Here is a 16,667-nt window from a genome sequence, read left to right as displayed (position 1 = left end):
AGCGAAAACTTGCGGGCAAAACAGATTGGCGACCCGCGTAGTTCGGCTCGATTCGAAAAGTGAAATAGCCGTAGCATCTTTGTAGACGACCAAATTAATTTAGTTTTGTGCTATAACATCACTATTTTCTTTGTTTTTGACAATTTGATGGTCCACACGGATAGACAAGTATTCAGAAAGAGAGAGAAAGAGAAGGAGTAGTGAGAACTTCCGCGCAAAACAAAATGGCGACCCCCTTAGTCTTAGTTTGGCTCGATTCTAAAAGTGAAATAGCCATCATAGTATCTTTTTAGACGACCAAAGTTTATTTTTTACCTAGATCTAGATCTATAACATCATTTTTTTCTTGGTTTTTGTCAATTTGATCATCCACACCGATAGACAGTATTCAGAAATTAAGAAAAAAAGGTCTTCAAGTTTCACACTGGGTGAGAATAGCCAACGCTGGCAAGTCTCACTCGGGGTGAGAGGTCGATCGTATTTTTATCGGCCTATTTTTATTCTCACCCGGGGTGAGAATAGCCACTTCCTTTGCTAAAAGCTAGACCTCTACTTGCAAATAAAACCTTACTAACTCTTTACCACTCATTGTTTCTGCCTTATTTCAAAATTCATTTCGTCACATATAATTATATAAAAGAAAGTGGCTATTCTCACCCGCCCGGAAGTTCTCGCAAGATCAACTCCTCCCCTCTTCTTTCTCTCTCTGTCTCTTTCTGAATACTGTCTATCGGTGTGGACGATCAAATTGACCAAAACAAAGTTAAAAAATGATGTTAAAACACAAAAGTAAATTAATTTGGTTGTCTAAAAAGATGCTACGGCTATTTAACTTTTCGAATCGAGCCGAACTACGCGGGTCGCCATTTTGTTTTGCCCGGAAATTCTCGCGCTACTCCTCTCTCTCTTTCTCTCTCTCTCTCCACTGCCCACAGACAAAATTGTACGCTTTTAGTAGGCTACAGTTGTAATGGAACGTTTGTTCATGGCACAGAATTCTACAATTTTTTCTCACAGTGTAGAATTCTGTGGTTTAGGGTGAACGCAAAATTTGGTGAACGCGCACCGGGTGAGAATAGCCACAAGACTCGCCTGAGAGGTGGCCTTATATAATTGGGATGTGATGAGATGACCGTGTGACGAAATGACCGGTTACCAACAGCATAGATCTAGTGTAGCCCTAAAAAATAATCTCACACCACCTGTGTATCCCAAAGAAAAGAAGAAAGTAAAAGACAAAAGCACATGTGCAGTAAAAATTAGAAAGGTGGTAAGCATCAATCTAACCACCGAGTCCCATGCCCCGCTCACCATTATTATCATTATCATGTATGGATTTGATTCTCGAAACTTAGTTCACATCTCAGCCTCAGTCTAAAAATAAGTTTAACTGAGAAGTGGGGACTTGAAAATCTAGATTCTAGATTACATAGGCTACAGATTTCCTTTGGTTAAGCACACATTTACAGTTTTAAAAAAATATTCTGACCATAGGTCTCAATCAAATGTCATAGTCATGTCAAAATACACTTTGAAATAGCCTGACCTGAAGGACTGGCCCAGGCTGAATTGCTGGGCTAGCAGATCTAAATAATGGATGGTGGTACCGATAAACACTGAACACATCAACAGACAAACATCAAAATTTAGACTGTCTTTGATCAAACCTAAGTTTGTGAAAACAAGGAACTGATGGATCACTCACTCTAACCCATAATAGGCTAATCATTTAGCCTAGATTCTAGGCCCAACCTAAAAAATATCTTGTCTTTCAGTTTCAGTAGCTTGCTTTTGACACACCACACACATGAAAGTAAGAAGTTCAAGCAAACCTTAGACTTAAAAGTGCACTTGCAAGTACACACTTAACATGTAGTACGCTTCTGTATACATTTCTATGGGTAGTAATAATTTAGAAAAAGGTGCACGGCAATTAGATGGAATTTTACGATTATAAACGAAAGTCCATCTTGCGTTTCGGCATCCAGCAAGTCAATGTGACAGCCATTTTTACCGCAGTCAACAAAATGGGTCACCACGAAGAGTCCCAAAATTCAAAAGCAAAATATGCTGGCTCATCTCATGAAGCGCACTAGTGTGGAATCAAATGAAATGTTAAAAACGTACAAAACCAGACCTATGGCAAACACAGAGCGTGGGGTTAAATATCACTCTGTTCCATTTGTGCATGGAGCTACCCGAGCTTGGGCCTTGCTGGCAAAATTTGCAGCCATGGCCGGAAAAGCCCTCGTTACGCGAGTACGCTAATCAGGGACAAAATCGGCACTGGGGACACAGTGCTTGAATCAAGACACAGGCGGAAATGTTTACTTGAGTCTATCCATTCGTCCTGATGAATTTACCTTTGGAGGTGTCCAAAAATCGTTATAAATTCCCATGTATCACAAACGCCATGGAACAATAACAAGTGCCGCCATTTGCAATGATTCTAAAACGCATGCGCAATAGCCAGCAGAATTCTGGGAGGGAGTGAGGCAAGAGATTGGAGGACGCGCGAGTAATGTTTTTTTAGCGGGACCAACAGAACTTAGGTGGGCAGGCCAAGCAGGACTGTCAAATGAACGCATTCTGTGTTCTGTTTTTCTTGCAAAACGGCTTTCGAATAGAAAGAAAATACGCAGTTTTACAGTGTATAATAGTTGTCTGTATTTAGCATTAAAATGTCCTAGGTTGAATACACTGAAAGGAAAAGCGAGAAAAAAAGCCAAACTTCACCGTTTCCGCTTATCTGAAGCAAACTGAATTCAAAATACAAAAAACTCTCTCTCTCTCTCTCTCTCTCTCTCTCTCTCTCTCTCTCTCTCTCTCTCACACACACACACACACACTCTCACTCTCTCACTCACTCTTTCTCGTTCGCTCGCTCCCTCTTTCTTGCTCTCTGTCTCTCTATATCTCTCCTTCTACCTCACTCGCTCTTTCCCCCTCCTATCCCTCCGGCTCCTATTTCTTTAACAGATCTAGGCCTATACCGTTTACGTGTGTATTCGTGTGTGTTTCTGTGTGTTTATTTAACGCATGTGTGTGTGTGTGTCAATGTGCATTCCAATAACCAACTGTATTTTCCCATTTATCGCTGTATAATAGTTGTAAAACGCATCGAGGGAACACTGTATAGCATGGATATGCGCCATATGAATACAGCATATTGTTATCATTTCGTAGGCTGACGAAACTTGTCAAAATTTTCACGCAGTGTGGCACCCCCCCCCCCCCCAAAAAAAAAATCAAAACAAAAAAAAACCCAATCTCACACGCCCACAAGCATGCGTTTGTTTTGTTCAAAGTATATTCTCGCAATCTTGTTGTTAACAGCGCACACATGTATTGGTTGGCGTGCCCACCACCCCCCGTCCATTTATCTGTCTTCTTTAAGTTAAGTTTTAGTAGAAGTTTTACGACGCTCGCAACTGCATAAAGTCATATGAGCACCAAGGAGTGGATGTCAACAGACGAAGTCCTTACGGAATCAGGCTTACTCTGCTCACCTCTCTAGCTTCAACAGCACAAAGTCTGCACCCCGGAAATAGCGGGTCACAAGAGTGTGATAAACCTACAAAAGAAGTAGAGGAAAATGGCGATAGTAAGGATTAGGAAAGAGAAAGCATTAGTTCCCTGTTGCAGTTCAGGCACAGTTATGAGCATGACATTGATGAATCAGCCCATTTACAATTCTACTGTGCATAAGAACATGGTTAATGCCCCCCCCCCCCCCCCCCCCTTTGGGATTGGCCTAAAGACACTTCAGTCAGTAGCACCGCCCCGGGGTGGATCATCCCATCTTTCTCTCTCTCTCTCTCTCTCTCTCTCTCTCTCTCTCTCTCTCTCTCTCTCTCTCTCTCTCTCTGGTGTACTACACTAGTGGACGTTGGGAGCTGTTTGCACCCTGCCCCCCTTTCTCCATGTTTCTAAAAAAAAAAACCACAACCACATCATAATCTGCTAAGAATATCATGCATGTGTACATCATTCCAAGACACACATGCTCAGGAACTTATAATACAAACTTACATAATTTTTTCAAGCAAGTACAACAGTCCGGGTCACCTTTGTCGACTTACCAAGAACAGATACATATTGTACACCGCCCGTACATTTCTTTAGACCATATTGTACATAATGCGTCAAAAATGTATTTCCTGATTCACATTCTAGCAACACTTTTGAAGGAATTACGATACAATCGACAATCATATAAATACAGACCTGGCGCTTGGACATTATGGAGTCACTGGATTAAGATTCTCTGTATGACTAGAAGAAACAGATTATTTTAATTGTGTACATGTGTATGGACTTGTGTTGTTGTTGTTTTTGGTGGGGGGGGGGGGGGTAGGGGGGGGGAGTGTTTTTTCTTTTTTTTTGCTTATTAGTAATTGCTATTATTTTTCCGTTTGTTGGTCTGAACGCTTAGCTTCCCCTCGAAGCTAGAGTAACACAGATTAATGTCTGTGATATGTGTACCGAAAATTAAAACTTGAAAGGAACAAAACTTTTTTTTTTTAATCGCTTTACAATGGCTAAGGAGGTGCTGAAAATAGTGACTTGACACGAAACTGTAATTAGCCTATATATCTTGGAATTAGGCATCATTCATTCACAGATTCATTTATCTATTCCTAAATTCTGTCTTCAAAGTATCTATTTATAAATTTGTTAGTTGATAAATGGTTTGTTTTATAGGCTACTTGTTTCTTTGACCGACTAATGAAGTTTGTTTATATCGAGCGAGACACGTTTTATGAACTAGGAATAGTAGAAGCACTTGGATAGCACGCACCATATTTGTGTAGCGGTTCTTTGAAACAATCTTTATCCGACAGCGAACAGTTGCTCTTTTTTTTCCTCGAGGCTTTAACACTTGAAGCATTTATATACGATCTAACAAAGAAATAAACAAAAAGTACCTTCGATTTCTCGTCTTTTCTTTTCCTTTCTTAAGAAAAGTTTGATTTTTGTTTGAATGGTCGTATTTATGAATCTATATATGTGCCACGATGCGGTGGAATCAGGCACTCGTCAATATTTGAGCAAATGGGGTTATTGGTATCATCTTAAAGCCTCTTCACTTGCCTTCCTTTGGTGAAAAAAATATCAATCTATCTTGAATAGAAGTCGAAATATTTTTGGTTGAAGGAGCTCGTCAGGGTCGCCTGGTTTCAGGGTTAAATTAGCGAGAAAATGGCTGCCAATGTTTGGTAACTTCCATAGCCTTTGAGTGCTTTGAAATTGACCACATTTTGTGTGCCTTTAATTTACGTTTTCCGTAAAATTCACATGGGAATGTGTTTTCTTATGGACATAAAAGGCGTTGAGCCAAAAAATAAAAATTCGAAAAAAAAATCCAAACTGGTGGGAAAATGCCCGTTTCTTCGATTCCATTCATTTGACGAGCGCTTGATTTCACCACGGTGCTTCACATATGTTTGTGTCTGTTTATTTGTCTATGTGGAAGCGTTCTGTTTGCGCTAGAATAAATATCTCTAAACCTGTTTTAAACGGTTGAGATTGAGTCTCTAATAAAGTTTAAATCAACGTACCTGAAAGTTTAGTGCGCTAAAACAGTTGTTATTCTCTCTCTTTTTTTTGTAGGCTAGGCCTACTTTTACGAACGTACTGGGTGAGAGATGTTGAACATTAGACCTAAATGCTATTGATCTAATGAAGGTACTAAATTAAAAGCAAGCCCATCACGTTCCCACAATTGTGATAATGAATGCGGTAATCGTTGTAGGCGTCCAGTCTCAGCAGATAGGAGCCAGAGCTCTGTTCGGCTGGACATAGATGTTTGTTTGTGAGAGTAAAGAGAAGTACATCGACACAATAAAGTCCATTTAGTGCTGGGAAAAGGTAAAACAGACAGATACAACCGAGGATAAGTAAGTAAATAGGACCAGAGAGGATGAAGCACTTTATACTCTCTGGCAGGACCTACCGCAGTGGCGTCCTCCAACCACCCGCCTGGACAAAGAAATAGCTAAGATATATTCAGAATGCTCTCTACTCTCTCTCTCTCTCTCTCTCTCTCTCTCTCTCTCTCTCTCTCTCTCTCACACACACACACACACTCTCTATGTCTCTCTCATCCTCTCCGTCTTTCGCTCTCTCTCTCACACACACACTCTCTCTTTTTATCTTTATGTCTCTCTCACACAGACACACACACACACACACAGTCACAAGCATGATGGAATTACTTTTACCATTACAGGTAGGTCAAGATCCGTAACTAAAAAGCCCCCTGGTTCTAATTCTATTTAGAAGTAAAGCTCAGAAGAAGATCATAGCAATTTATATTTTTGAAGATTAGGGCTCAATAATATTAACCCTCGAACTCAGAGACCTGAAACCAGTGAGATAGCCGAAACCAGTAGCTGGCCACGTATTGAACTGAACCACGAGGGGTCATGAAAACTGCGCAATCGCTTTATAATTGCCGCCAGGTGGCGCGTTTTAGAGGTCACAGAACACCATGGACCACGTAATAATAAGGGTTGCCCTCACCGTGCGGCTTCGCGGAAACCTGTTTACACCAGGATGACGTCAGGAAAGCTCGTGGAGACCCGAATAAAAAGAATGCTCAATGCTGGCCGGGACTGCCACTGACTGAGGTGCTGATTTGCAGATTCCCTAACCAAAGACGACTGCATAAAGACTTCATTAGCAACAATGAGTGGTGGTCGGCCAAAACGTAAGGCGGTGACAGACACAGAAACTAAAGCGAAGAAAGCTCGTGGAGAAACGGAGCTTGGTGATGGGCTCGTGTGGAGAGATATTGGTGATGGTAAAGGCATAGGTGTCTCGGGGGCGTGTCCACTGATGGCTCTCATATCAGACTGTCTCGAGGGAAGGACAAAAATCGCCGGTTTTGACATTGACTTCACCGTCATTAAAACGGCAAGTGGACGGAAATTTGCCATAGGTAGGCATACTTGTTGTATTGTCTAGTTTTTGAACTCTGGAGGAAGACGTATTTCAAACTCTACAATTCACATTGCACTAATCTGATTTACCCCCCCCCTCCCTCCTCTACCCGTGGTAAAAAAGTCTTGATGTAGGTCTAGGCTAGATCTAGATCTAGATCTAGATCTAGATCTAGATCTAGATTCTACTCACTTTCAGATTGCGATAAACAAAATAAATCTGTGATTTGTCCAAGCGAGACGATTGATTGATATACAATATTTCGTGTTGCAAGGGTCAAATCAGGAAGAAAAATGGGGTCGCGACTAGATCTAGATCTAGATCTAGACCTAGATCTAGATTCTAGATCTTATAGTTATAATAGGCTTAGCCTAGTTTTAGTATAGGCCTGCAATCCTATCATCTTTGATAATGGTAAACTCGGGTTTGATTACGTGATTTATTGTGGTCTGAAAAGTGTTGCAGTTACAGTTATTAGTGGTAGCCACGGACAAAATCAATGACTGGATCAACTGAACATGAAGGGTAGGACAGCGTGCTCTCGTCAGGGGATAGATTTATGCCAATTTGAGATAGATCGCTAGAGATCTGTTCGTTTATTGCAAGGCCATATATAGATCTAGATCTAGCTACCTGTAGCCTAATAGCCTATTTACAATGCAATGTCTAAAAAAAAAATGTTCCAATAACCAGAAGTGTCTAGATCTATATCCTGATCTGTACCAATCTAGTTTAGCACCACTTAAACCTAGCTTGTCCGATCAGTATATCAACCAGTATATCAACGTCAGCACGTGGCTCTGTTTGTAAATGTATTACATTCCAGCATCAAACTGTCATTTAGATTCTAGATCTAGGAGGTTGGCTACTTTCTCAAAGTGTACGCATTCCAGCAGAAGACAGGAGGCTACCAGCAGTAGGCCCACTCGATTTTAAAACGAATATATCCCAATGTGGGAGTTGAACAGTTGCTTTACCTGCATTAATCATAACTATGGGTCATTGGCGGGTGCTCTGGTGTGGATTAATACTCCTTCTTTCCTATCTAACATCTATCATCCTGATCTCCCCTCCTTCTTTTTTGTGTCTGTTGCTCTCTTGTACACCTCTAATCTTTGGCACTTGAATTTATGACCTATTGTGTTGCAAGTGCTGTAAAACTCGTACTAAAACTAAAGATCTTAACTGTTACACGAATTGATAATTAATTAGAGATAAAGACTAGAAATTACTCTTGTTTAGGCTTAATTTCAAGACTAGATCTAGGCTAATCATTTCATTCACAAGGTCAATGATAAAAAACTTGGACTTTTGAGATTGACAAAACTTTTAATATTAATGCCTAGTCTTAGAATCAAACAAACCATACAGGAAAAAAAAAAGATAATACATGTGTGGGCTACTTATGGAAATATTTTACCATTAATTTTTGTTGTACTCTGTCATCAGTTTTGCATGTGCTTTTCCTATTTAGCTCAGGCTTGTTGGATGTTGGCCTACAAATACTGCTTTTTTAATTATTAATTTCTTTTTACTCATGTAAATGCACCTTGTTTCTCACTTAATCAGGATCAAACGATTGGGAATTTTGGGATGAAAAAGTCCCAGAGAAGCTGAGAGAACTGCATAAAGATGGCTACAGAGTTGTGTTCTTCACTAATCAAGCTGGTATTGAAAAAGGCAAAGTGACGCCCCAAAGCTTCAGAGACAAAGCTGAAGCTATCATCAAAGAGTTGGAGATTCCTGTTTTGGTGAGTTCTTAATGGAACTGTTTTCCTTGAATGATTGATTGAGCAGCACGATATTCTGATATCATTCATAAATTAACTGATGAAGGTGAGAAAATAATTCTTTTGTCCATGTTACTCTTATTTCTGAGGTGCTATTGCATGTGGACTTTTATAATGTAAAGATTTTTGGTATATTGCCTTTAGTTTGAGAGAAGTTGGTATTGTATGGAGATTTCTGTGGGGAAGGGGAATAATCCAAAGAGTGGTTTGCTGAAGTGCGACACAGTTATGTCCCCTGAACCGATTTCATAGTAATGTCACAGACCTAGCAATGGTCTCTGGTGAAATGGTGAAATTCATAAAATATAAATCAGAAGACCAAAGGCAGCCTAATGTGAAAACTCATCACTCTCCTATTTATTTATCTTCCAAAATTGTTTTTCTTTAAGAATTAATCTTTCACAATAAACAATCAACTGGATCTCCTGTGGTGTTGTTTCCAGGTATTTGCAAGCACAGGCACTTCACAGTACAGAAAGCCAAGTTCTTGCATGTGGGACCATTTTGTTGAGAATTTCAACAATGGTGTTGAGGTAAGGAAAGGATGTTATGAAAATTAATGTGTCATTTATTTATTTAGTCAAGAAGGTTTTATTCAAAATGTGAAATTTCACAGTAGTCGATGCAGTTGCTTCAAATTTTTTTTGGTGTTCAAAACTAATAAAAAATAATATTACACAACTTTAGAGAGTCAAATTAATTCTGAATGTTTGTTTTTTTGGAAGAACATTATTCTCTGGGTGACTGCTGCTTTTGGTTTCTATAGGTACATCTGTTCACTGTTTATAATAAACATGGGATGTGTTTGTAACATTTAGAATAAAAATTTTTTAATGTTCCTAAATTATTCACAGTTCCTTATCCTTTGTTAAATTCAATATTTCTCAGGTTGACAAGAAAAAGTCAATTTATGTGGGGGATGCAGCAGGCCGTGCGAAAGAATGGGCTCCAGGCAAACCGAAGGATTTTTCCTGCAGTGACCGCATGTTTGCAGCCAATATTGGAGTCAGTAAGTGTTAAACACATTTTTGTCTGTAAAATGTGGGGTTTTTTTTTACTTGGTGGGCAGCAGCAAGGATGCTTGTGAAGGCACTTCTAGTGAATCACAGTTGTACCATGCTTTAATTCCTCTGCCTCTTTCTTTCACCCTGATATTGGGTTTAGGTTGCCGAAAAGGACTTTCCACCTTTCTCTCTTCTGGGAGATCTTCTTTATCTCTAGCCAGCTGTGCCCCATATGCCCGTGATATGCCTCCAGATTTTGTTCCCTGTTGGATCTCAGCATTCCTCTTTACCTCTTTCCTAAGGGTTTCCATCCTAGGCCTTGTCTTCTCACGTTGTTGACTGTACCATGCTTGCTGTGTCATAGCTAATGTTTTATTTTTGTCTGTTTATAAAAAAAATGTTACTTGAATAATTTTTTGATGACTCAAAGTTTGTCTCTGAAGTTAATTGCGTTTCAAGCCCTTTCTGTGAAGGATGTGTATCTTACATTGTCGCTCATAATAAGAGGTTCTAATTTTATGAGAAGTAAAAAATAGAGAGAAAGAATAAGTTTCTTTTGTTATTGTTCTTTTAGAAAATATATAAACAAAATCCAACTTAATATTTCTCTTTATTATGATGTCTTAATATATGAGTTTCCTTATCTTTATTATCAGTTGATATATTTTAAAAATTCATCACTATTTGCAGAATTTTCGACTCCAGAGGAGTTTTTTTACAATGAAGCAGCGGCCAAATTCAGCTGGGGTTCACTTGATCCCGATGCTTTCCTTGCCAAGAATCCTGCCATCACAAAGGCTAATGACAAGTCATCGTTTGCCTCCAAAGTAAGAAAATGACATTGGGCAGAGTTAGAGAAGTTACTTTCAATGGATAGGTTGACTGTCTTTAAATCTTTGTTTGTGAGAAGTTTACATCTATACAATTACTTGTCTGGGGTTACTGCATTTGGTTTAAAACCTTTTTGTACATGTACCTTGTACAAAATTAGTGGTTATGAAACATACCAGATGATACCGGTACTTGTATCTTCTTTTTTGATAGCTATGAACACTTGTGTTTTTTAATTGCAGACAGTAGAAGAAAGCCCCACTGTGATCTTAAAGGAGATCTTTTGTAGTAGTAGCAGAAAAATAAAACACCCACCTTCTTTGAATGGGTTTATCTATCTTATGTATTTTTACTTGTCGTGAGCTGGCATGAAAAATGTCAGTTGTTACAGTTTTAAAAACCCCCAATTATTATGTAAGAAAGTTGTACTGTAGAATGAATGCATTTGCATTATCTTGGGTATTATATAGAATAAATATCAATCTTGGAAAGCTTTGTACTAAAACTTCATATAAAAATAAATATCAATCTTGGAAAGCTTTGTACTAAAACTGAAATGATTTTATTTTGCTTGATTTAATTTTAAACAGGCTCAAGAACTTGTTATGTTGGTGGGGCCTCCTGCTTCAGGAAAGAGCACATTTCGTCAGAGATATTTGGAACCTCATGGCTACGTCGCTGTCAACAGAGACACACTTGGTACTGCTGAAAAATGCTTAAAGGTGAATTTGGCAATTTTCATTTTCTGTTAGTTTACCTTTTGATAATAACCAGAAAGAAAAGAAATGTTCAGACTCGTTTGCTTTCCCTAAATGGCAAATTTTACTTTTGTATCGGCTCTGTCTTTTTAATTTACTGTTACAAACAAACACAGTTTAATACACACTAATATGGATTTCAAAAATGTTTTTATCTGTAAATTTTGCTCATGAATCAGTCAGTTCTTTACAGCTCACTGTGCATCACATTGGGCTCTTTTTTTTTCAGACAATTATTTAAAAAGTTTTTACTTTTAGTTAGGGTTTTACAGGCCTAGCACTAGCAACACAATAAAGTCATATAATTGTTGAAGATAGAGGTGTTACAAGAGAGTAATAAACACAAAAAAGGAGAAAGAACGATAAGGTCAATAGATGTTTGATAGAAAAGAAGGAGCAAACCACACCAGAGCACCCGCCAACTGCCCACAGAGAAATTTTGCATGACTCTTCAGTTCATCTTTTAGTCAACATCTCTCTGCCTCTTTTACTGTAGGCCTAGTGGGTATAGACCCTCAGGGTTATACACAGTGGAGAAAGTTGTGACAAGTGTGAGTGTACAGATGGTGAGATGGAGTCTCTTGGGTAAAAGGGATAGAGGAAGATGAAGAATGATATGGAGGAGAGAGGTTGAGAGAGATTTGAAAAAACCCCCAAAACTGAACAAAACTTGGCCACAAGTGGAGGAAGGTGAACTGGACAGAGATCATAAGAGAGGAATTGTTCATCATCAACACTTTTCAGTAATTTTAAGAAGTTGAAATTAAAAGTCAAAGCAAAGAGAATAAGAATATTATCCACTCTGGATGTTATATTTACAGCGGCTGAATTTATTTTCCATGAACTATTCTTTTGAAAATTTTGAATATTTCTTTCATCTGTTTCAATTTCAGGTAGCTAAAGAAGCAATTTCATCTGGCAAAAGTGTCGTTGTAGACAACACAAATCCGTCAGCTTCAGCGAGAGCACCATTCATCAAGTTGGCTAAGGACAAAGGTAGGAATTGTTAGAAATAAAAGAATTACTGTTTGGGTGACAAAACACTACTTACCTAGATTTTATGTGTGTGCTGTTTGGACATGATTTGAAAACTAGTTTACCATTCCTCTAAAAAAAAAAATTACCCTAACAAAACAAAACAAATTGAACCCTTTGGCCTGAAACACTGAGGTTATAGGCCTACATGACCTTTGTTGTTCTTGGGTTTCTGTTTTTGTCGGTGTACTTTTGTTTTATTTTTATTATCCCTTTTTGTTTTATTTTGTATGTGTTTTCTCTAATCAATATTTGGAAAAAAATGAAGTGAAAGGGACAGTGAAATTATGAAAAAGAACAACTGTTTATTTGCTTTTTCAAAGAAGCTACTATTCTGTAACCTTGAAGCTCTAAATCCAAACAGTATAGTCACTGCCATATTGAAAATAAAAATTGATCATTGGTTGAAAGCAGCTGTGTGTTTGTGATTAGAAGAATAAATAATTCCCATAGATAATCTAAAAGATTAAATTGAAACTTTATCATATGACACCCCCTTCTATTTTAGTTTAGTTTTAGTAAGAGTTTTACGGCACTTGCAACACGATAAATTCATATAAGTGCCGAAAATTAGAAGTGTTACGAGAGAGTAACAAACACAAAAAAGAAGGAGGGGAGATATGAAAATAGATTTTTTTATAGGAAAGAAGGAGCAAACCACACCAGAGCCCCCGCCAACCACCTTTCTATTTATATCACCTGTAAATAGATTTACTCTCAAAGACATCAACTAATCCAAAACTCAATATAGGGTTTAACTCTTTGAGCCCTTGCCACTGGTACACTGGTGATGTGTAAAACTGCCCGTATGCCTTGCCACGGGTACAGCAGTGAGCGAGACCCCGTCCCCAACCCAGCCCGCCTGAGCCAAAATATGCACGGACAATAGCGTTTATAAACAGGACATAACTGATTATTTTTAAAGATATTTCTGAATTAGATGCTGGTAATGACAAGGACTACCCTGAGGGGGATGTGGAATGTGATTTTGATGATCATATGAATGTTAGTAACATATCGCTCAGGAGCTCAGGAGCTTAGGCAGAGGGGCACGGTGGCTTCAGGAGGCAAAGGGTGAAACTTAAAGACAATTTCTTGACCTTCTGTTCAGGTATTCCCTGTCGGTGTTTCTGGCTGCAAACTCCGCTGGATCTGGCCCACCACTTGAACCTGTTCAGGCAGAATCAGACAGAGGGAAAATGTCGCAGAGTTCCTGATGTTGGTTACAACGTGTTCAAAAAGAATTTTGAAGAACCAAAATCTACAGAAGGCTTCTCTGTGACGAAAGTTGATTTCAAACCTCGTTTTGATAGCATAACAGATGAGCGTCTTTTTAAACAGTGGACTGTGTAGATTTTTATGAACCATGTAGTATACTTATATGGCTTGAGTTTACTTCAAAAGTTGCCAGTCTGGTAACAGAAAATTATTGTTTTAAATGAATGAAGACACTTGCTGATTATGACTTTTGATTGTGTTCAGTTTTAAATTGGAATTTGTATTTTATCCAATTGAACATTCCATTATATGCTGATATTTATTGTGCTTGCCTGCTCAACAAATTTATTTATTAATGTTGGTGCAAACATTTTAAAACTTCATGTCAAGTTGCTGATACGCAGATAATTACTTAACAAACTAGTTTGTTCTTGTAATGATGTGATGACAGCTCATTGATCCTTTTTGTATACAGTTATTTTAGTTAATGTGCTGTCAAGTTAGTGCAATTCTTCGATTATTTTCAGTTTTTATTTTTTAAACATGATTTTTACACATCTTCACATTATTTATTGTGCCATCTTTGTTTTGTTTTTTAAAGGAACATAATTTATATGCTCAGATTGGTGTTACATGTTAAATCTTTTTGACAGTAGTATTAAACTTTGTTTGTGAAGAGATAAAAATGTTTTGATAGCATATTTTATCATGCACTCATCGAAGTGACTGCTTCTGAAATAATGAATACAAAACCCCTGAATAACAATGAATAAAGTAAGTGACAAGTGAGATGACAAAGTGACCGGGGTTCTTTGTGTGAGAATGGAACTCCAATCTTGCTTGGAGCACAGAACTCTGCTGCTGAACCCTGAAGTTGTAGTTACTTCTTGAAACAACTTTTATATAAGCTCTATGGCAAGCTTTATTGGTTAATGTAAGAGCGGATGAAAAAATAAAAGTGAGTAAGTAGCCTGAAATGTATTTGAAGATGAACTGTGATTGCAGGCATATTTGCCATTTCTTGTTACATGTATGCATACATTTATTTGTATTCCTGTGATATGAACCTGTGAAAACATTTGTGAAAATTTTAAGAAAAAGAATGAATCGAAATATCTTGCCACTACCTTAAAGATGATACAAAACTTTATTTGAAATCTTGTTACTCAAAGTTTTTATATGACAGTGAGTGTGCTGCGTACTTATTAGTCCAAGTCTAAATGAACACTATTGCTTTTCATGCTTGTTGCTACTCATGTTTTCTTGCGTTGTAAGTTAAACATTTATATATATATATATACAAGCTGTAAATCTCTCCAAAATCCGTCCTGTTGTCAGTGTGAGTTGACAGCTAAGTTTAAGGGCAAACATTGCTGGGTGCTGTTGGACATTTTTAGGTCTTTTAATCAGACTCTCCCCCCCGCGGCAGTGCCTCTGACTAGTGTCTTTAGGCCATTCCCAAAGGGGGGACATTTCTCGTTCAAGCACAGTAGAATTGTAAATAGGCTGATTCATCATGTCACGCTCATAATTGTGCCTGATCTGCAGCAGGGAACTGTTGCTTTTTCTTTCCTCATCCTTAATATTTTCATTTTCCTCTACTTCTTTTGTATGTTTGTCACACTCTTGTGACCTGGTATTTCCGGGGTGCCTTGATAGTCAAAGCAGACCTTGTGCTGTTGAAGCTAGAGAGGTGTGCAGAGTAAGTCTGATTCCCTGTAAGGACTTCTCTGTTGACATACACCCCTTGGCGCTCATAAGACCTTATGCAGTTGCGAGCGCAGTAAAAAGCTCTACTAAAACTAAACTAATCAGAGTCTGATTGTCTCAACAGCTTTTGAGGAAATTGAAAACTGAGAGCTTATAGTGGTTTGTGAGAGTGGTGTGGATGCTTTGTTTTTCCTTGAACAAGGTCCAGCTAGTGACAAGTGATACAGTGAACAAATCTATGGAAAACAGAGTTGTGTCAGAGTGATTGGGAAATATAATTTCACTTCAATTGATCCTATCTAGATTATTAAGGAGGCGGGCTGCTTTAAAGGGCGAATGAAGGCCGAGGGGAAGACATTTGATGTAATAACTTCCCTACACAGGAATCAAATTCCCATCTTCTGTGTGTTATAGCAGAATCAAACTATTGCACCACAGAACCTGGTGCCTTGTTTACTGCTTGCTGTAAGTTTATATCAAAGCCAGCTGTCACCAAAACAAGGAAATTTCTTTAGTTATAGCTACAGTCTCAGAGTATACTTTCTATTTACAGTACAGGTCATTTTGACAGTATTTTTTTGGGGGGAACGTGTGTTGTCCTTTGTTGAGCATCAATCATGCACCTACTATCTATAACACTCTTAGCTCCCTAACTGTCAAGGCATTATTTTTATTTCTATTTGCCTGTTTGACACCTTGAGTGCTTGAACCTCTGTTATAGAAAGAGAAAAAGTTCTTTCTGTTTGGCATGGGAGAGAAGAATACAAAGTGAGGTTATACAAAAATGGTGGCAGGGACAGATGAGTGATATTTCTATTTATCAGAAAAGTTAATTATCTGTATGTTTTAAAAAATGTGTGAATAATTAATATTTATATTAATTTCTTGAACTCACTCTACGGCTCATTTAACTCATCATTAAGCAGAGAGTGCTGTAGACATTCTGTTGCTATGATATATTGATAAGTTTATGTTTTGAATTTCGATGTGTGAAAACTTTTAGGAAGTTTAAGAATATGTACTGCAGCCCTTGAAAGTAAATGACAAAATAATTCTTATTTTGTCTGAATGCATTGTTTTGAAAACCCATAGTCTATAATCTAATTATGATATACCTGTCACAATTTGACATGTATGTATGAGAGGACAGCTATATATATAAAATACCCTTACTTTTCTTCACTGTTAGCTTGATCTATTCCACATGAGCTTTTTTTTACTTCTCCAATACCTTTTTTTTCTTTTCTTCTGTAGCATAGACACAGTAACAACAATTGTTACACAAATACATTTGATTTCAGAAAGATATACATTAAATATGTTGTGTGTGCTTCTATATATGTAGGCTTGTTGTGACCCAAGCATCATGTTTTTGT

At 38.0% G+C, this 16,667-nt stretch overlaps 2 protein-coding genes across 3 annotated transcripts in view; one reads left to right on the top strand and one right to left on the bottom strand.

The window, feature by feature from the left end:
• The window catches only part of LOC101862496 (serine-rich adhesin for platelets), a 45,983-nt gene extending 43,204 nt beyond the window's left edge, over positions 1-2,779 (bottom strand). The window contains exon 1 of one of the 2 annotated variants that reach the window (XM_013081325.2): positions 2,364-2,779. The gene's annotated coding sequence lies outside the window, so the exon portion shown is untranslated. The remainder of the gene's footprint in view (positions 1-2,363) is intronic. The other variant, XM_005096315.3, reaches the window with a different exon arrangement.
• A 3,484-nt stretch (positions 2,780-6,263) lies between these two features.
• On the top strand, positions 6,264-14,738 carry LOC101861884 (bifunctional polynucleotide phosphatase/kinase). The gene is made up of 8 exons (XM_005096312.3): positions 6,264-6,943; positions 8,515-8,696; positions 9,179-9,268; positions 9,624-9,744; positions 10,430-10,566; positions 11,161-11,292; positions 12,222-12,324; positions 13,475-14,738. Exons 1-8 carry the CDS (start codon positions 6,691-6,693, stop codon positions 13,714-13,716), a joined length of 1,260 nt encoding a protein of 419 aa, XP_005096369.1. The 5' UTR covers positions 6,264-6,690; the 3' UTR covers positions 13,717-14,738.
• Positions 14,739-16,667: the final 1,929 nt, after the last annotated feature.

The sequence above is a fragment of the Aplysia californica genome, unplaced genomic scaffold (genome assembly GCF_000002075.1).
Source record: "Aplysia californica isolate F4 #8 unplaced genomic scaffold, AplCal3.0 scaffold00126, whole genome shotgun sequence".
In the NCBI taxonomy this organism is placed as follows: Eukaryota; Metazoa; Mollusca; class Gastropoda; order Aplysiida; family Aplysiidae; genus Aplysia; species Aplysia californica.
Note: the sequence above shows the minus strand (reverse complement) of the source record. Positions and strands in the feature narration are given on the sequence as shown.

What these genes read in the sequence shown, in the direction of transcription:
- LOC101861884 (XM_005096312.3), top strand. Translation starts at nt 6,691, where the DNA reads ATGAGTGGTGGTCGGCCAAAACGTAAGGCGGTGACAGACACAGAAACT. An exon ending in AGTTGGAGATTCCTGTTTTG is followed by an intron (nt 8,697 to 9,178) that starts GTGAGTTCTTAA and finishes TGTTGTTTCCAG; the next exon opens with GTATTTGCAAGCACAGGCAC. An exon ending in ATTTCAACAATGGTGTTGAG is followed by an intron (nt 9,269 to 9,623) that starts GTAAGGAAAGGA and finishes AATATTTCTCAG; the next exon opens with GTTGACAAGAAAAAGTCAAT.